The following is a 16,467-nucleotide window of genomic DNA, read 5'->3' on the forward strand; positions in this document are numbered from 1 at the left end:
CCACATCATAAAGAAATGGTAGGAATTAAGTAAGTAGAAAATTCATATATAAACTGTACATGTTTGGAGGAAATATTTCTAAACAGCCTTTTGTATTCAGAAACACCCTGTCTCCAGTCCAGTAGCAGAACTTGAATTGCAAATTGCCAGTAAAGATACAAAAGGAAACAATATTTTCATACTTCTGCAAGGGCTACCACTAGATCAGGAATCTTGGCATGGTGGAGGGAATTTCTGTTGCTGTGTCTAATATATCTGGTTGAGAATAAACACCTCAGGTATCAGCGTTGACCAAAATATCATGTGGAGAGGTCAGGGGTAAAAATCTTGTAAATGAAGAATGTTCCCATGAGCAATGACACGGAGTGGTGGCCCTGGCCATCAGTTAGCAGGACAGTTGTTTGATCTCCACGTGCTGTGATAACATAGCAGGAGATTTTAAATCCCTTTTACTGTTCAATAGACTTTCCCAGGAGAGACTGGCCTGCCTTAAAGCCTGTCCCTGTACCAGCATGGCTTCTGGAGCATCCCTAGAACAGGGAATCAGCTGTAGCTGGCACTGCAGGAAGGCAGGGCAGGACACTGGAAACAGAATGCCATGGCTTTGGCCTCGTTGCAGAATCCCTTCAGGATCCTTAGGGCACAGCTCTCTGAGAGTTACAGATGCTGACGACATATTTCTTATTTCTACGAGAAAACAGCTGATATTCTGCCACCAATGAAAACATGCAAAGAGCTCTTCATATCCCCATTTTCCCCCCAAAGCTGTGGGAACAATTTTCTGGCTTGTAGAACAAAGAAGTTGGAACAGATGACACAGCCAACATCTGCACCTGGCTCACTGAGGAGCGAATATTTGGCACAGAAGCTGAACTCCCTTCTGCCAAGAGAGCTGTGCTGATGCAGTTGTTCAGGGATGAAGATGCCATAACGTCTTTTCCTTTTTGACTCACTAGAGCTACTTTATTGATCTGTCAAAACCAAAATTCTGTTGGGAAGGCAAATGTCTTTTAAGTATCGGAGGTTAATTAATGGTTAATCAAACCTTTTGTAACCAACTCCGTGCAGATTATGATGGTGTATCACTTCAGTTCCAATGGCAGACACATCACATATGGGTTGCCATTTTGATGGCTTTGAATGGTAATCTGACCCATAAAAACTGAAGCATAATATGCAAACTGATTTTTTTCTGGCCTGCCCTGTTCTTGGTGCCATCTGTGTTAGGATGGAAATGAGCCTGCTCGAAATGTGGGCTCCTGGTTTTAGGCTGATCACAGATGGGTTTTGAAGAATAGCCTTGTGTGCACAAGGAAAGAGGGAAGATGCTCTGAGAGCAGAAGTTCCACTTGAAACCATATTATGTCTGCTAAACCCTGGGGCCTGTGGAACACCCACCAGACCGTTCCCTGAATTCTTCGTATGGATTAAATAAACTAAACTTACCTTCTAGAAATCAAGAAAAACCATTCACTTTCCAAACATTGCTCTCCCTCCACCACTGCCTTCTACTGCTGCCATTCATAATGGAACAGAGTGCAGGAGGCTGACAGTGCCTGACCCTGTCAGATGTTTGCAGTGCATCCGTTCAGCAAAACCAGGCACAGGAAATCATTTAATGAGTTTTGTAAATACGTGTGTTTTAATCTGCTGTGTGAATCCTCTTGAAGTCACAGGTATTCAGGCTGCCATTTCTGGATTCCTGTCTTTGACTATTAACCAAAATCTGTGTTGTTGGTGCAGGTGAGTACCTGTCCTCTGCTGCTGCATCTCAGATCAAAAATTCAGGTGTTTAAGCAGCTAATTCTGACTGTAGTCAATGAGAACTTTGTTCTCTTCTCATTTTGAGAGAGCCTGTGCTCTGAAGTTAGAGGTTGTCTGACCTTGTTTTACATGTAACCACAAGTGTCCTGGTACTATTTATAATCCCAAGAAACACATTGAATAATTTTCACTGGTTAGGAATATGATCTACAGAACTCTGATGTATTTTTTTACTCTCTTTAAATCGATTATGTTGTTTGAGCAACCATTTGCTTGGGCAGAAAAGAAGCCCATAGAAGGAGACACTCATCGATGACTTTCATGGTCACGACACACTCGAACATCCCTCTCAAGACATCTTTAAGCCTTTTATTTCCAGGCTAAATAAACACCAATTTCAGCAATGTCTCATCTACTCCCTTTAATTACTGCTGCTGAGAGAAAGTTTCTGCCAATGCAAATGTGCTATTTTGTCATGTCACATCAAATTGCATCAGCCTTATATTTAGGAACAAAAAGAGGGGGAGGCTGAGACAGGATGTGGCTACAAATGGAACCAAAGGGTTTTCTTAAATATAGGCTGAAAATAGACAATCGAGGCAGTGATGCTTTTTCAAGCAAAAATCCATGAAAGGGAAAATCAAGGCTGTGACGGCAGAACAGCAACAGAGGGCTGGGGTGCGGGCAGAGGGAGTTCTGGTGGAGGAGGGGTGATGGGAGGGAGAGGCTGATGAACTTCTGCTTTACACAGACACCCTTGCACTGTCAGATCCCTGTGAAGTGGGTTTAAGACATGTTAGCCCACACCTTGTTCCTCTGTGAGGGCTGAAGTAATTGGGAGCTGTGCTTCCCTCCAGCTTGTCACAGAGCCTGCCCTTTCCCTGAGGTTGTCCCCCCTTGTCTCCCCTTCCAGCAATAACTCAGCCCACTAAACCAAAGAGATTGTGGCATAGAGAAAATCTGAGTAGCTGCCCAAACAAATGTAGGAGACTTCAAACATTCTCTCGCACTACTTTAAAGTGTAATGTCTCTTCTGAAATAATATTTTTTTTAAAATTGTTCTTCAGAAAATATTAGCAGCTTCCCCATGGAAAACAGTTTTTGCCCTCTCAAAACTGGGCACAAAATGATCTGTTGAAATTAAATGCATAAATTATGCATGTAACGGAGCTTGCTTTGAACTGATGAGTCTGATCAGAGCCTGGTGGCAATTAAAGTGAGTTCTGAAAGATCAGCTGTGTTTGAGAACCAGCAGAATTCAGTGTGGATGTGATCTGGGGGCGTGTGAGCAGCACCTACTTAGCAAATTGGAAAAATACTATTCATTTCTTACAGCTAAGCACTTGGAATCTCTCCTCAGGAGCAACTGGTGATGTTAGAGGTAATATTTTTGTTCTTGTCACCAAGGATGATAAAAATACAGTAGAGGCTTAGAAACTTGTGCATTTAGAGCATTATGACAGGCGTAAGTCAAGCAGCATTTCAGATGGAAGTCAGAGTGCTGAGGCACCCAGGTCTCCATGGTTGATGTCATTGGTCCTTCAGGACTGTAAAACATTAAATATAGTGATGCTGTCAGTTGTTAAAAGTCTTTACAACAGGCAAATAACAACCGTGGTGCTAAATCTGTCCACATGGTGCAGCTGGATGGAAACAAGGCAAGGAAGGATTTACCCCAGGCCTTGTGGGCCCACGTGCAGCGTGGGGGGGTCTGTGCTGGGGCTGGTAAAGGCATCACCTCACTTGCCCCTTGGGGCCGTGTGACAGGGTGAGCTCCCTCCAGGGAGGAGGAGGGCACAGTCCTGTAGAGATTCTTCAAGCATTAATTTGCACAGAGTCTGAGGGAGCTGGGGGTGTTTAGCCTGGAGAAGAGGAGGCTCAGGGGTGACCTCAGCACTGTCTAGAACTCCCTGAAGGGAAGTTCTGGCCAGGTGGGGGTTGGTCTCTTCTCCCAGGCACTCAGCAATAGGACAAGGGGGCACGATGGGCTCAAGCTCTGCCAGGGGAAATTGAAGTTGGAGATCAGAAAAAAATTCTTTGCAGAGAGAGTGCTCAGGCATTGGAATGGGCTGCCCAGAGAGGGGGTGGATTCCCCATCCCTGGAGGTTTTTAAACTGAGCTTGGCCGTGGCCCTGAGTGCCATGATCTGGTAAAGGGACTGGAGTTGGACCAAGGGTTGGACTTGATGATCTCGGAGGTCTTTTCCAACCCAATCCATTCTATGATTCTAATAGTTCACTGTTGTTTAATCCACTTCCCAAGACTTAAGACAACCACATCTGATTTTTGTCCCTGATGACTTTATTTTTGTATATAAGCATTCAAAACTCCTTAGTTAAATGTGTGTGTTTTCATAGCAAGGAAAGCATTTCTGTTACATTTTTTCAAAGCAAATCACAGAAAAATTAAACAGGGTAGGAGAAAGGTAGATGTTTTGTTTTTATAGTTGTTTGTTTGTTTTGAAATGGGTAAGTCTGAAAATACTAGATAAAAACTGCAGATCAAATGAAAGGATTCCATAAGCATCCTCCAGATTGTTCCTCAAAAAATCACCCAACTGACAACACTACAACAGGAAAATGTTCTTAATTAATGTCTTCAGTTAAAAGAAATGCATTGTGGATCTCTTAAATATATTATTAAATCTGCATTGTTTAGATAATAGGATGGGGACAGACACTGGTGTTGAGTGCTGTGTCAAATTCATCAGGGCCTGCTCTAATTCTAGTGCACTTGCTGGATTTCACAGCTATTTATCTGGGTACTGGGGTAATTTGGAGGGTTGAGTGAAGCCAGATGACTGTAATGAACTCATTTTGTGTCTTTGACTCATTCTGGCAAAGAAAAAAAAAGATGCTATTCATGGGGTATTTTGTATTGTTAAGACTTCTGTTCCTCCTGTCTCTCAAACTTTCTCTGGGCCACTGTCTTTGCACCATCACCAGTAATTACATCAAATTAATTCAGCATAATTGAGTTAATTATTAGCACTGGGGGTTAACAACATGACTTCAATTGAACCAAAGCTTTTATCCCCCTTTTCCTGAGGTTTCACCAAATGTAAACAAATCTGAATCATGGGTGAAACTTAAGGCAGCTCCTTTTCCATGAAGTGCTTTTGCCACTCAGAACTGCCCTTCCACACTTGTTCTTTCAGATGAGTGTTGATAAATGAGCTGCAAAGGGAAAAGAATCCTCTGCATTCTGTATCAATGTCCAATACTTTAGAAACAAAGAAAATATTTTAGTAATCCCAGAGCCTTTCAGTCAGAGCCAAAAATGTAGAATGATCATTAACAAAAATTCATATGTAGAGAGGATATGGAACCTCAGTCAGCTGAAATAAGACATGGGTTCTGAAGAACCAGAGGATTGCTTTTGGATGCAATGGTGAGTCACTGTAAGGCAGAATCAGCAGCATGATTCCTGCTGTGAGGTGGTAGTTTGAGAACTGGAAGGTTCCTGTTCCCAGCTCTGCCACGGCGTGACTTTGCACAAGCTGCTTGATTTTCTGGAGCACAGTTTCTTTTCTCAGCTATTTTTTGTCTCTTGGAGATCAAGGAGCCCTGGGTTGTCTTTCTGCTTGTGCAGCACATTTGGTTTGATCTGTTACAGCAAGAGCTCCAAGCTGGACACTGGGATCAAGAGGGAGCGTGGTTTGAATGTAACTCTATACACAGTGAAACAAATTTTCCCCCCTTAACTTCCTCTCTGCCAGAGCTGTAAATTAGTTTAGGTACTCAATAGAGTTGGTGTGTTGTGTGTAATCAATTAAAAGCAAGTCCTGTACTGCCAAAAACAAACATCCTGTAGAGTTGGGGGGGGAGCGGGGGTTGTATATTAGCAATAGGTTGTTGTGTTGCTAGCCAGACTTTTCCTTTGTTTTTTGTATGAAAAATGTGTCTTCTTTTTCCTTGAGCTAGACTAGGCCATGGAGACTTAAAGTGAAGTTTTTGGGAAAACTTGAGCTATGGCTTTAAGACCTCGGCAATGTCCCTAAGACATGGTGAGCTCTGCCCCTGATTAGCTGTTGGTATGGGAACAATCCCTGATTAGGGAGCTGGGCAAGTTACAATCCCCCTAAGAGGCTAAAGGCTCCCAGACTTACATGTCCTGTAATACTGCTGCTTATAAACATTGCTCACAGGAACAACATGGATTTTGCTCAAGATCTGGTGGGTGAAATTCATCCATGGTTTATTGTTTTAAACCACAGACAGGGCTTATGCCAAGGAGGGGGCTGGCTCAGATTGTTATTATGATTGAGAGTGAAGGATTAGAAGATGCTAAATTTTGGTAGGTGTGCATTTGGAATAATGAGACAGCAAATTGTTCCTGAAGCTACTGTGAAGGGTAATGTGAACTGGGAAGGACAATTCCAGGGCGATATCTCCTGCAGATACTTGAGCATGGCACAAGTCTCATCATCACTAGTCCAGGGACTGTGTGCACAGTTAAGGCTGGAAGAGATGTGCTGGGGGAACAGTAAAAGGAGAGGTCACACTGGACAGGGTTTATTCCCGTGTAGGCAGGGTGTGATGTTTGCACTAAAGGAGGGTTCAGAGGTATATGTTAGGCATTTTTGGTTTAAAAACCCAATATTTTTTATTAAACTTTAGTCAACAGTGTGCATCACAGTCACTTCTTTTCCTGTTTTAAATTCTGACTCTCCACCTTCACATGACTTTGTCCTATTGAACTCTTGTACTTACCTAAGCAGAGCCCTTTCTGCACTGACAGCTGCTTGTTTTACCCTCTCTTCATTTTTTTTTTAAAGGATAAAGTTGGATTCTGTGAGCAAAATGAGCCTGTCTTCAAGCATAAAGGTAAAATAAACCAGTTTCAATCCTTCCTGAACTGAGTGAGAAACCCTGACAAAACCTTATGTAAGACTTACTGTTCTTCCCATACTTGTCTGATCCATGGAATCAGTGTGTTCGTTAATCAGACAAGGTGTTTGTGCCCTTCAAAGGCACTTCCACACCTTATGCTGTCAACTGGTTATCTCCAACAAAAGTTGTGGTAATTTGTTTTATGCCCAACTGGAAGTTTTAGAATGTGATATAAGCCCAGCCAGAAAGTTGTTGCACTAACTGGCATAAAGCAGTAGGGAGAACCATGATTCCTAAACTGAAACTGAGCACTGGAACATTTCAAAACACAATATTTACAAGAAAGGAAGGAATGAAGGCAGTTTTGGTGTAAAGTTTATGGCACCAGGATATAACTCAATTCTTATTCAGGCATGATCCCAAAGGTACTTACTTACAGATGAGACCACTGAGAAAAAATTCCTGTTGACAGCAGTTGAACTGAGCAATTCACAGCTGGGAAGATAAAGGTCTTTTGAGACTGTGCCTTTCAGAATTTTCTTTAATCCAGAAGTCATTGTCAGGGGAAAAATGTAGAGAACTTTGGTTTGCATGTAAATGAGGGAGATTCCTGTCCTCCCACTAGTAAGCGTGCTCCAAAGAATATTATTCTAATTAGCCTGAGCATGCTTATTAATTATCCAGAACAGGGTAATCTGGCCTCAGTGTGGGCAGAATGTTTCCTCACTGGTATTGAATTGCAAGAGCCTCAGTGTTTTACTTGCAGTTTGATGTATTGCATGTCTCTGCAGTGTGACACCAAACCAGGGTGTAAGGTAAGACATCTGTCCTGTGGCTTTGGTTAATTTATTCCAGTGGTCGTTATGCCCAGCTCAAGCAATCTTTGTCATCCTCAAGTTTTACCAGTTACAATTTTATATTTGCTGGGAGGCAACTTGTGAGTGTTGAATAGCATTAGGCCTGATCCTGATGGTGCAGAACTATGTGAAGGGTGTCCAAGCAGTGGTGATTCCTTGTCAACAAACAGATCTTTGGGACCTTTCATTGACCAATTCTTGATCTTCTGTGTGCTCTGAATATCATGTAAGGCAAACTTTAAACTGCAGGGCTGTGCCCCCAAATTGTGCTGCCCTGGCACTGTCACCTGACACTGCTTGTGGCTCATGCATCCAGCAAAGCATAAAGGGGAGAACAGAAATAGAAGGGAACGGAACAGGACTGGCTATCATCACTCAGGCAATGGGACTTTGCAGATTGTATTTAGAAAGGACAAAATCCACAACAATGACCGGCCACAGCTCGTCAGAAGCAATCACATCAAACCAGCAGATCTTAATAAAAGCCCAGCATGCCGGAGAGATGTGGTTATGGGGAAGTGACTGCAGCATTGTATGTGCTCACCCACACACGAGGGGGGTGGAACTGCAGGGCAGGCCTTGCCCAGGGCTGTTCAGAGGCTCTGAGTGGATGTGACCAAGTGGCTGGTTTGCCTGGGGCAGCACAGCCCATCGTGCTGCCCGGGACGCTCCAGATGCTCCGTGACCTACTGGAGAATGAGGGAAGATGTGGCAGCACCACAGCCAGGGAGGGCTGTTGGGTCCCTGAGAGTGGGGAGGTCTGTGTGTGCTGCAGGCAGGCAGAGCATGGGGGCACAGGCCTTTACTGCACTTAAAAGCTGGGAAACCTGGAAGGGAGGATGGATCTGACCAGAGAGTAACAATCCTTGTGGGCAGCGGCAGTTCACTTGGGTGTCTTCCTGGACTCATGTCAAAACATAAACCAGGATGTTTTGTGGTTAAAAAGGTTTCAAGAGGCTTCCAATTTCATTCTTATTTTGATGGTTTGATTATTACTTTCCTGAGATCATGAGGTGTGACTGGGATAGGGAATCATAAATTCCTGGGTTAGGCTTTTGAAGGTTTAATGCTTTAAAGTATTAAAACACATCTCCAGCCTTTATATGGGAGGAAGAGAGGGAAGGGGAAGCCAACCTGTGAATATAACAGCTCAGGTAACTCTTGCAGTTTAATTAACTCTTCCAGTCTCTAGAGCCCAGCTTTGGTGGCTGTTTAACTGGTCTGGAGGGATTAAGATTCTAAGTGTTGAACTGTGGGGATTTGCTTAAAAAACAGTCACAATAGCAGAAAAAAAATAACCTAAGAGCAATGACATAGTGTCATCTTTGCATCACTGAGGTTCAGCTGTGCACGGGGTCAATTGCCAATGCAGAGTGAAGATTAATTGGCTTTGGTCAGCCTTTGCTTCACTATCTGAATATCATTATCAGGAATGTAAATGATTATGCAATGCAGAGAAATGCCACAATGGTCTCAGTGTCTCCTTTTATATTTGTCCCTTTTTGAACAGGGCTTTATCTAAATGCAAATGTGATTTCAGCCTTCTGATTAGGACGTTATACAGTCATCCCTTCCAGAAAAGCACAATTAGCGGATTATTTTATTTCTGACTCAACAGTTCTTGGTTTAGATAGTTTGTTTGTTGTGCTGGGCATGATATTTAAGTTATCAGAAGGAGATTTACATTATTAGTCAGGATTATAGCCAGATTTTGTGAGGTCGAGCGTTTTTTGCTTGGCAGATAAAAATGGTAACATTTGTGGGATTCGAGGGGGGATGTTTTTAGAACAAAAGGCAACAGTACAGATTCTTACAGTGCTTCATTGTGTCAAGAAAGGGGCAAATTACAGTAGTAACTGTGCAAATTCTCCAGTGCATTGGGGTGTACAAGGGCAGAGTGTGGCCTTACCTGTTGTCAGGATCGAGTTTCTGGTGTGGGGTGCTCATGCAGGACCCCGATATCCCAGAACTTCACAGTGGGGCAGGTCATGAGATCATTTCTTAATTAACAGCCATTTTACCAAAATAACTGTGAAGTTTTCCTTGATATTGCAAAGACTGAAGTTACACGCAGAAAAACATAGATCTTTGGTGATAAACTTCCCTGAGAAGCTTGTCTGTGTCACAGCATTTGTATCATTTTTGGAGCTGTGAATCTGTCAGAACTCAGGATATTTTTTTTGTTTGTTTTAATTTGAGTATGGGAGCTCATACAGTTTAGGATTGGTAATAGACATGATGAAAATTTTTATCTTCAAATCTTTAGAAAGTCCAATACTTATGGGAAGGTGAAGGATTTTTTTTCTCCAAAAGTTCATTGGTGCAAATGTATTTGTCAGGTGATTTGGATTCAACAGCTCATCATTTTCCTAGGAAAAATTACTGCAGTGGAAAATTCCTAATTATCTATGGTGAAACAACATTTTCAATTCCATTGATCTGTTGAATCTTTCCATATTCATGTGTTTCTGTGGCTGGTTCCTTGCTGTCTCCCAGAGCTGCTTTTCTTTGTGCTGGAGCAAACTGTCCTGGGCAGTCCCAGCACACGAGGGATCTTTGTGTTTGTGACAGGAAATCTATTGGACCACTTAGGTTTAATTAGAGCACAGTGACATATGATGAGTTTACACATCCAAGTCTAGAAACAACTCCACAAATTGTCTCTAGTCCCAAAGTGTATTTTGGGATCTGTATTGAATTCACAGTATTTAGTGGGAATATGTGAAATACAGGGTCAGGTTCTTAGGGTCAGTGGAACTATACCAATTCTGACCAGCAAAGGATCTAGCCCAAAGTGTGTAAAGTTACATTTAGGTGCAGATCAACTTGAATCCAACTACATATTTCAGATTTATGTATTGGATGATAAAAACCCTGTTCTGGGCAAGTAACCAGTTGAACCCTATGCCCAGTTCTAATTTGCACCAGGTTCAGAGTTGAGTATGGACATATTTTATTGTGCCACAGAGTGGAGTGAGTGGTTAACTTACCCCCAGGTGCACAGATGGGCTTTGGATTCTGCTCACTTGGAGCACTGCTTACATGTTGGTGAGTCCTGGTGGTGCTGGTAGTTCCCTGTCACTTCCACAAGGGATCTCTCCACCTCACGTCTCTAATGTGGATGTGGCTTTGTCATTTGAAGCAGCAGGACTTAGCACTGGAGCGATTTTTTCCATTCCATAAATGCTTTTTGTTTTTGGAAAAGGAAATTTTGATGTTTCTCATATATATTTATTTTAGGCAAGCTTAATTTGAGATTTAGTATTCAGATCCCAACTTTGTCTACACTCTGGATTATGGAATGGGTCCATTTTTGTCTTATCATTATTAATCTACATTACTTTCAACTACCCACTTTAAAGGTCCTTTCCAAGCCAAACCATTCTATGATTACATTTCTATTTTCAAACTAGGACACAGACTTGGCATCATCCTGCCTAATTTAGGCTTGTAACTGCAGGATCTAGTTTTGCTGCTCCATGTTTCATGGAGAGAAGGGCAGAGAGTAATTCAGTCTGTATGTTATGAGTCATGTTTTGGAGTTGCTTATCTTTCTGCTGCTTGGAGGGGAATGCAAGGATCTCTATGCTGACTACTGGGCATGTAGGCAACTCCTATACTTGAGTGGCAAAGTGAAATGAATCCAAACCAGAAATGCATGGAGCTGATACCCAGCATAGGTTTCATTGCAAAGAGAAAATGGTATTTTAGAGAAAAAAAACATTGGAAGAAAACAAAAGATGAGCATGTTGAAACCTGGGGTTATTCTGATCTATTATTCTAAGCTGAACTTTTTAGATAAACCACAATTAGCACATCTTGTGTGCTTTGAAAGTGAGTGAGCCTTAAACTAGGCAGACTGAAGCCATTTTGAAAAGTCAACTCTTGGTCTGGATTTCTCAGTTTTTGTAGTATCTTTCTATCCTACATGCAGGTGTTTTGTTTTTTTTTTAACAGTATCCAATTCCTGTAGTGTGTGAGGCCAAATGGCTTTTATTAAAAAGATAAGGATAAAAAGAACTGGAATCAAACAAGCAGAATGAGAAGATTGCAGCAGCAGCAGCACAGAGCCAACTCCTTGCCCTCACGATGGAAGAATGGTTTGCTAATTGTTCATGAAAGCTAATGGAAACCATATTCTGGCTGTGAATAATTCTCTGGAGGGGTCATTGTGGAGTCTTACCTCATTTCTCACACTTTCCTGGTAGTGCATCTCAAGTATTCCAGAGCAGACACACCCCACAAAGCTCCAAGTGCAGAAAGCAGTGGTTGGGTGTAGGTGGGTCTGACTCCTCGGGGTGAGGGAGCTTTGCTGGCACATCATTCAGCCCTCAGGGACTGGTGCACACTGGTACTTTGGGAAAGTGATTTTGAGAAGTCACAAATGAACTTCACAGAACCCGTTTCAGATGTAAAGGAAGATGTGAGTATGAATGAGCGGGAAAGGGATTCTGACATGTGTTCTTCAAAGGTTTCTGCCTATGAACCCCACTGTATATCTTAGTTTTGATAATTTGCATCAGTGGCTCAGGAGACAGTCACTCTGATAAGTGCTTCCTTGAGACAGTCTCCCTTACAGGCTAGAAAAGCTTTTTCTGAAGTGTCATCAGAGCCTTCCTTAGGGGCTTCCACAACACCCATTGGCTGTGACTCACCAAGTTTCTGCAGGTCCTTAAAGAGCTGGTGTTGCAAAGCTCGTTGTGCCAGCTGCTGAGCCATGGGGAGCTGGAGTCTGTGCTCCCTTAGTCTGCATAGAGACAGGCTCCTGTCACCTCCTCCCTGCTCCCAGCACACCTGGTCAGCTCATCCACCTCCTCCTGCCTCAGCCAGTGACTTATCATTGCTCTGCCTTGTACGTTCCTGGTGGCAGAAAGTGTTTCACGAGCTCTGGGTGTATCCGCAGTGCCATCCACGGCAGAGCCCCACAAGGGGATGCTCACGCTCCTGTGCAGCTAATAACACTCACAGTGCACAGCTCTCACACCTTTGCTGTGGACAAGGAGTCCTGCCCCTGGGACAGCTCCTGCTCCTGTTACAGAATGTTAGTTTTGATTCAGAAAATCAACATCACCTTGAGTTCACACAGCCCTTCGGCAGCTTCCAGACAAACCCCACACTGAGGTGCTCAGATGTGACTCTGCTGTGTGTCTTTGCCATGAGCAAAGCAACGTTGTCGAGGGCCATCCCTCAGCAGAAGTCATTCTGTGTGTTTGTCATAGAGTTCTTTGCTTCACACAGAAGAATCCTACTTGTTGTGACTAAAATATTAAAGCTTTTCAGTGGCCTCTGCTACTGTAAGCCAGCAGAGCTCTGCTAATTGATATCTACTTAGTTAGACATGGAATTTTGATTTACTGAAAATACAGATTGCATTGGTACATACAGCATTACAATGGGTATTTATAGGTGCATAATGAGGAGATTTTACCCACTGCAACAAGATCTAGTCTGTGCAAATACACAGCCCAGGCATGTGATAGTGTGGTGTTCTACTCTGAAATAAATTTGGCTGAAGAACTTAAATTACTTAAGAAAAAGGAAAAAAGTATTCCAAATAATAAGTAAGTATCATAATAGGTACTAAATCATGCCACGCACCTACTTTATTATTCAGTTGCTTATTTATTATCTTTATTCTTAAAAGGAATGATATAAAAGTGCTTTTTTCCAAATGTTAATTTAGTTCTCTGCAGATGGCAACCATCTGTTAAATGACAAGGCATTTACAGTCTTTGATTAGCACTTTATAGAGCTTGGATGAACTTATCCTTTCAATATTTAAGTATAGTATGGAGGAGAAACTTAGTAGATTTGTTCTTTTTCTGTTACCAAAAAATTTGGAAAATTTCAAACCTGTCAATGTTTTTTCCTGTCTTCTCCTTTACTTATCTATGTTATTGCAAGCTGAAGCCTTGAAGTTCTTGCCAGAAGGTCTATAGTAGGGAATACTGTTGAATTCTGGCATCATTTGAAGCAATTACAAGTATCTTCATTCTAGAAAGTCGCCATGTGGATGAACTCTTAGGGTTGCTCAAGGAAAGCATCGGAAGGACTCGAAGGATCTTGGCTTAGCAAGTAGGAAACTCCCTGTGGGCTGTGATTGGGCTTTGGGTACCTACAGAAAATGACACTGGGGGTCTGTTTGTAAAATGTTGTGATACATGTTACTGTTCCCATCACAAAGTGATCTGATTGCACTAGCTCCACACTTTGTGTTTTAATAATCCATGACAACCAACCCCCATCTGTCCATAAGCTCACCAAGTTCTGATTCATTTCACACTGCAGTTTCTTCTAAAGTTTCTGCAGGTTGTGCTGCTGAACCTCAATTCACTAACCCTGTTTTCATTGTTTGATATTACTTTACACTTTTATTTTCTGTGTTTTTCAATACAATTCATCAGTTGTTTTGATTTGTGTTTGTTTTCAACAGGTAAAGGCCTGGCCATGCCCCCCCTGCCCAATGCTGAGCTGGTGCAGAGCTCGGTGCAGCTCTACCGGTACCTGCTCCGCTGCTGCAAACACCTGCCTGAGGAGAACATCCGTCAGCACTACAGACACGCCATCAGGCAGGTGAGAAGCACATTCTGTTGGTGGAATTCACTGAGGGTTGTTATTTTTTTAGTTTGGTTTTCTCCTCCTGCTGTGTGGGCCAATTTATAACTCCTTGCACTTAAAAAGCTTTTCTTCTGCAAGCTTGAGACATTAGTGGATTTGAAGGGTTGTAGCGGGAGTATGTGAAGGAGCATTTCTTTTTGTTTGCTTCTGAAACCTTTTTTTCTTGGCTTTCATCTCCAATTCTTTTGTTAGTCAAGAGAGTGAGCAATCGTTCCTTACTACACAAACACAGCTTTTGTGGCCAAACTTACTGGTTCCTTGTCAGTCATTTTTTAATATAGCTATCTCTCCCTGGCTGGGTAAATCTGATCTGACTGTTCATATTCCATACTTCATATGGAAGTGATTTCCTGCCTTTGATCATGCCTGTTCTCCTGTGTCTTTCCAGTTTTAACATACCAGATAATTTCAATTCTTGTTGTGAACTGAAGTTGTCTGGGTTTTTTGTTGGTGATGTATGAATGGAGTAAAGTACAAGAAATTCCGTATGACAAGTTTTGTTACAGAAATAGCACGGCCAGGTGCTACAATGTGTATCTGTACCTTTTCAGACCAACAGTTTATTTGCATGAAATATTTTTCTGAGAATGAAAAGCAATCCTTATTTTGACAACTATTGTGTTGCCTGTTCCATGTGACTCTTGGAACATTGCAGAGTTTCAAAGTTCATGCTGATGAAGACGACCCTGAGCGAATCCAGCAGATCATTAAAAGAGCCATTGAAGATGCTGACTGGGTGATGGATAAAGTAAGTTCATCAGATTGTGTGTGTTTTGGTTTCCTTCAGTTCAGAATAAAGAAGAAAAGGTTGGAAAGCAAGTTCAGAACAGGCAATTTTTGTGTTGTCCTGGATGTCGAAATGTCTGATTGGAAGGAAATAGCCAACCATGAGAGATCCGTGATTGTGACAGTTTTTGTTTAAAAATTCTCTTCCTCAGTATAAACTAAAGTTTGTTTCTTTCAGAATCAATAGCAATTCAAGTTGATCTCTGTGTGAGTCTTTGTTTCCATAATTCTATTAAATTTCAGCAGTGGTGGCTAATATAACCTTATTATAGGTGAAAAAATACAGCATTTTGCAAGCCACAATTTGATATGCATCATCTGCTTTCCCAACAGAATCACTCCTCTTAGGCACTTTATATAAACTTTCAGAACTATTGTTGTTCTCAGGTCTTGCCCATGGCTGCAGAGATCAGGGGCAAAGCTGTGGTGCTGGGCTCCCCTGTGCCACAGTTCTCACCAGGTGGATCTGCCCCTGTGCTGTCACAGCACGGGAAGATACCACTCAGACTGGTGTGTCAGATAAAAGAATGGGGATTTTTTATGTTAGACAGCTGAGAGTCACCTGTGCTTCCTGGGATTTGAGTCTGGCTGGGGAGTGTGATACATTGAGTATAAGGAAAGAAGTCAAAAGTTCAACTTGCTCTAAATATCTGTGATTTAATTTACTAAGTGACTGTTAAGTCCTTCTCTCTGCCAGTTCATGAAATCCAAATGAGAATTGTTGCAGGAGCAAGTACAGATTAGTCACAGATTATGAAATTATAGCAGTAGCCAAATCCCAGCAGTTACAGCCTCATCAATAACTGTACCTGAATCTGATTTTATTCTCCTACAATTAGAATTGTAGACTCATTCTGAAAGAAAGAGAAAAGGCTTGTTGTGCTTCAGCCACAGAGGCTGTAGTCTGGTTCTGTGAAAAGCTGGTAATGGACCAGTATGAGAGGAGGGGCAGACTCAGTGCCTGCCAAGGAGCATTGTCTTACATTGCAGAGGGAAAGCCTATGAAATGTCAATCCAATAACTTAAAGGAAGTGAAGATATATATATATATGTGGATCATGAAGAGAGTTGTAAATCCTTGTCAGCATGAACTGTTACTTAGTTATGTGCTCTTTCCCACAAAAAAAATTTGTTTGGTCTTTTTTTTTCAGTATAAAAGACAGAAGTAGAAGAGGAAGGATGAAGACAAGAAGGTCATTGGTAAACATCCTTAGAGGACTTGCAGTCAGGCCCAGTGCTGTATTAGAATTACTGTCTGAAGTTTTCTCTTAGATAATATATATACAATAATTTATATCTCACTGGGATGTCATGAAGCTAAATTAATATTTCTGAAGCTATTTAAGTCTGTAAATGAAAAGGCACAGTCAAGGTTATAACTATTGCCTTGTGTAATCATAGACTTTTAAGTTAAAGCCTAAACATGTGTAAGCTTTGAGTAACTTATTCCATTACAGTGTTAGGCCTGGATCAACCCTAGCAGTGTGTGATACACATTTATGCAGGGTCTTTAGTGACAAGGTTCCCCTGTGTCAGTCACCGTGGATTTCAGTGCCTGAGGAGTTCAGCTTGTGTGTGTGTGACACTGGTGGCAGCTGTCACTCTGTTAG

General features: G+C 42.0%; 1 protein-coding gene across 8 annotated transcripts in view; it reads left to right on the forward strand.

Annotated features, from left to right (window-relative positions):
• Positions 1-16,467, forward strand: part of LYRM9 (LYR motif containing 9) — a 31,073-nt gene that overhangs the window by 12,945 nt on the left and 1,661 nt on the right. For 2 of the 8 annotated variants that reach the window (XM_071575342.1, XM_071575341.1), the window contains exons 3-7: positions 3,100-3,145; positions 6,542-6,590; positions 13,887-14,026; positions 14,727-14,819; positions 16,009-16,057. In XM_071575342.1, coding sequence (XP_071431443.1) covers positions 3,137-3,145; positions 6,542-6,590; positions 13,887-14,026; positions 14,727-14,819; positions 16,009-16,026 — 309 coding nt within the window. In that variant the 5' untranslated portion in view covers positions 3,100-3,136 and the 3' untranslated portion in view covers positions 16,027-16,057. Of the gene's footprint in view, positions 1-198; positions 1,744-3,099; positions 3,146-5,919; positions 5,940-6,541; positions 6,591-13,451; positions 13,529-13,886; positions 14,027-14,726; positions 14,820-16,008; positions 16,058-16,467 lie in introns of those variants that run through there. The other 6 variants (XM_071575347.1, XM_071575346.1, XM_071575344.1 and 3 more) reach the window with 5 other exon arrangements.

This window comes from Pithys albifrons, chromosome 21 (genome assembly GCF_047495875.1).
Source record: "Pithys albifrons albifrons isolate INPA30051 chromosome 21, PitAlb_v1, whole genome shotgun sequence".
Lineage (NCBI taxonomy): Eukaryota > Metazoa > Chordata > Aves > Passeriformes > Thamnophilidae > Pithys > Pithys albifrons.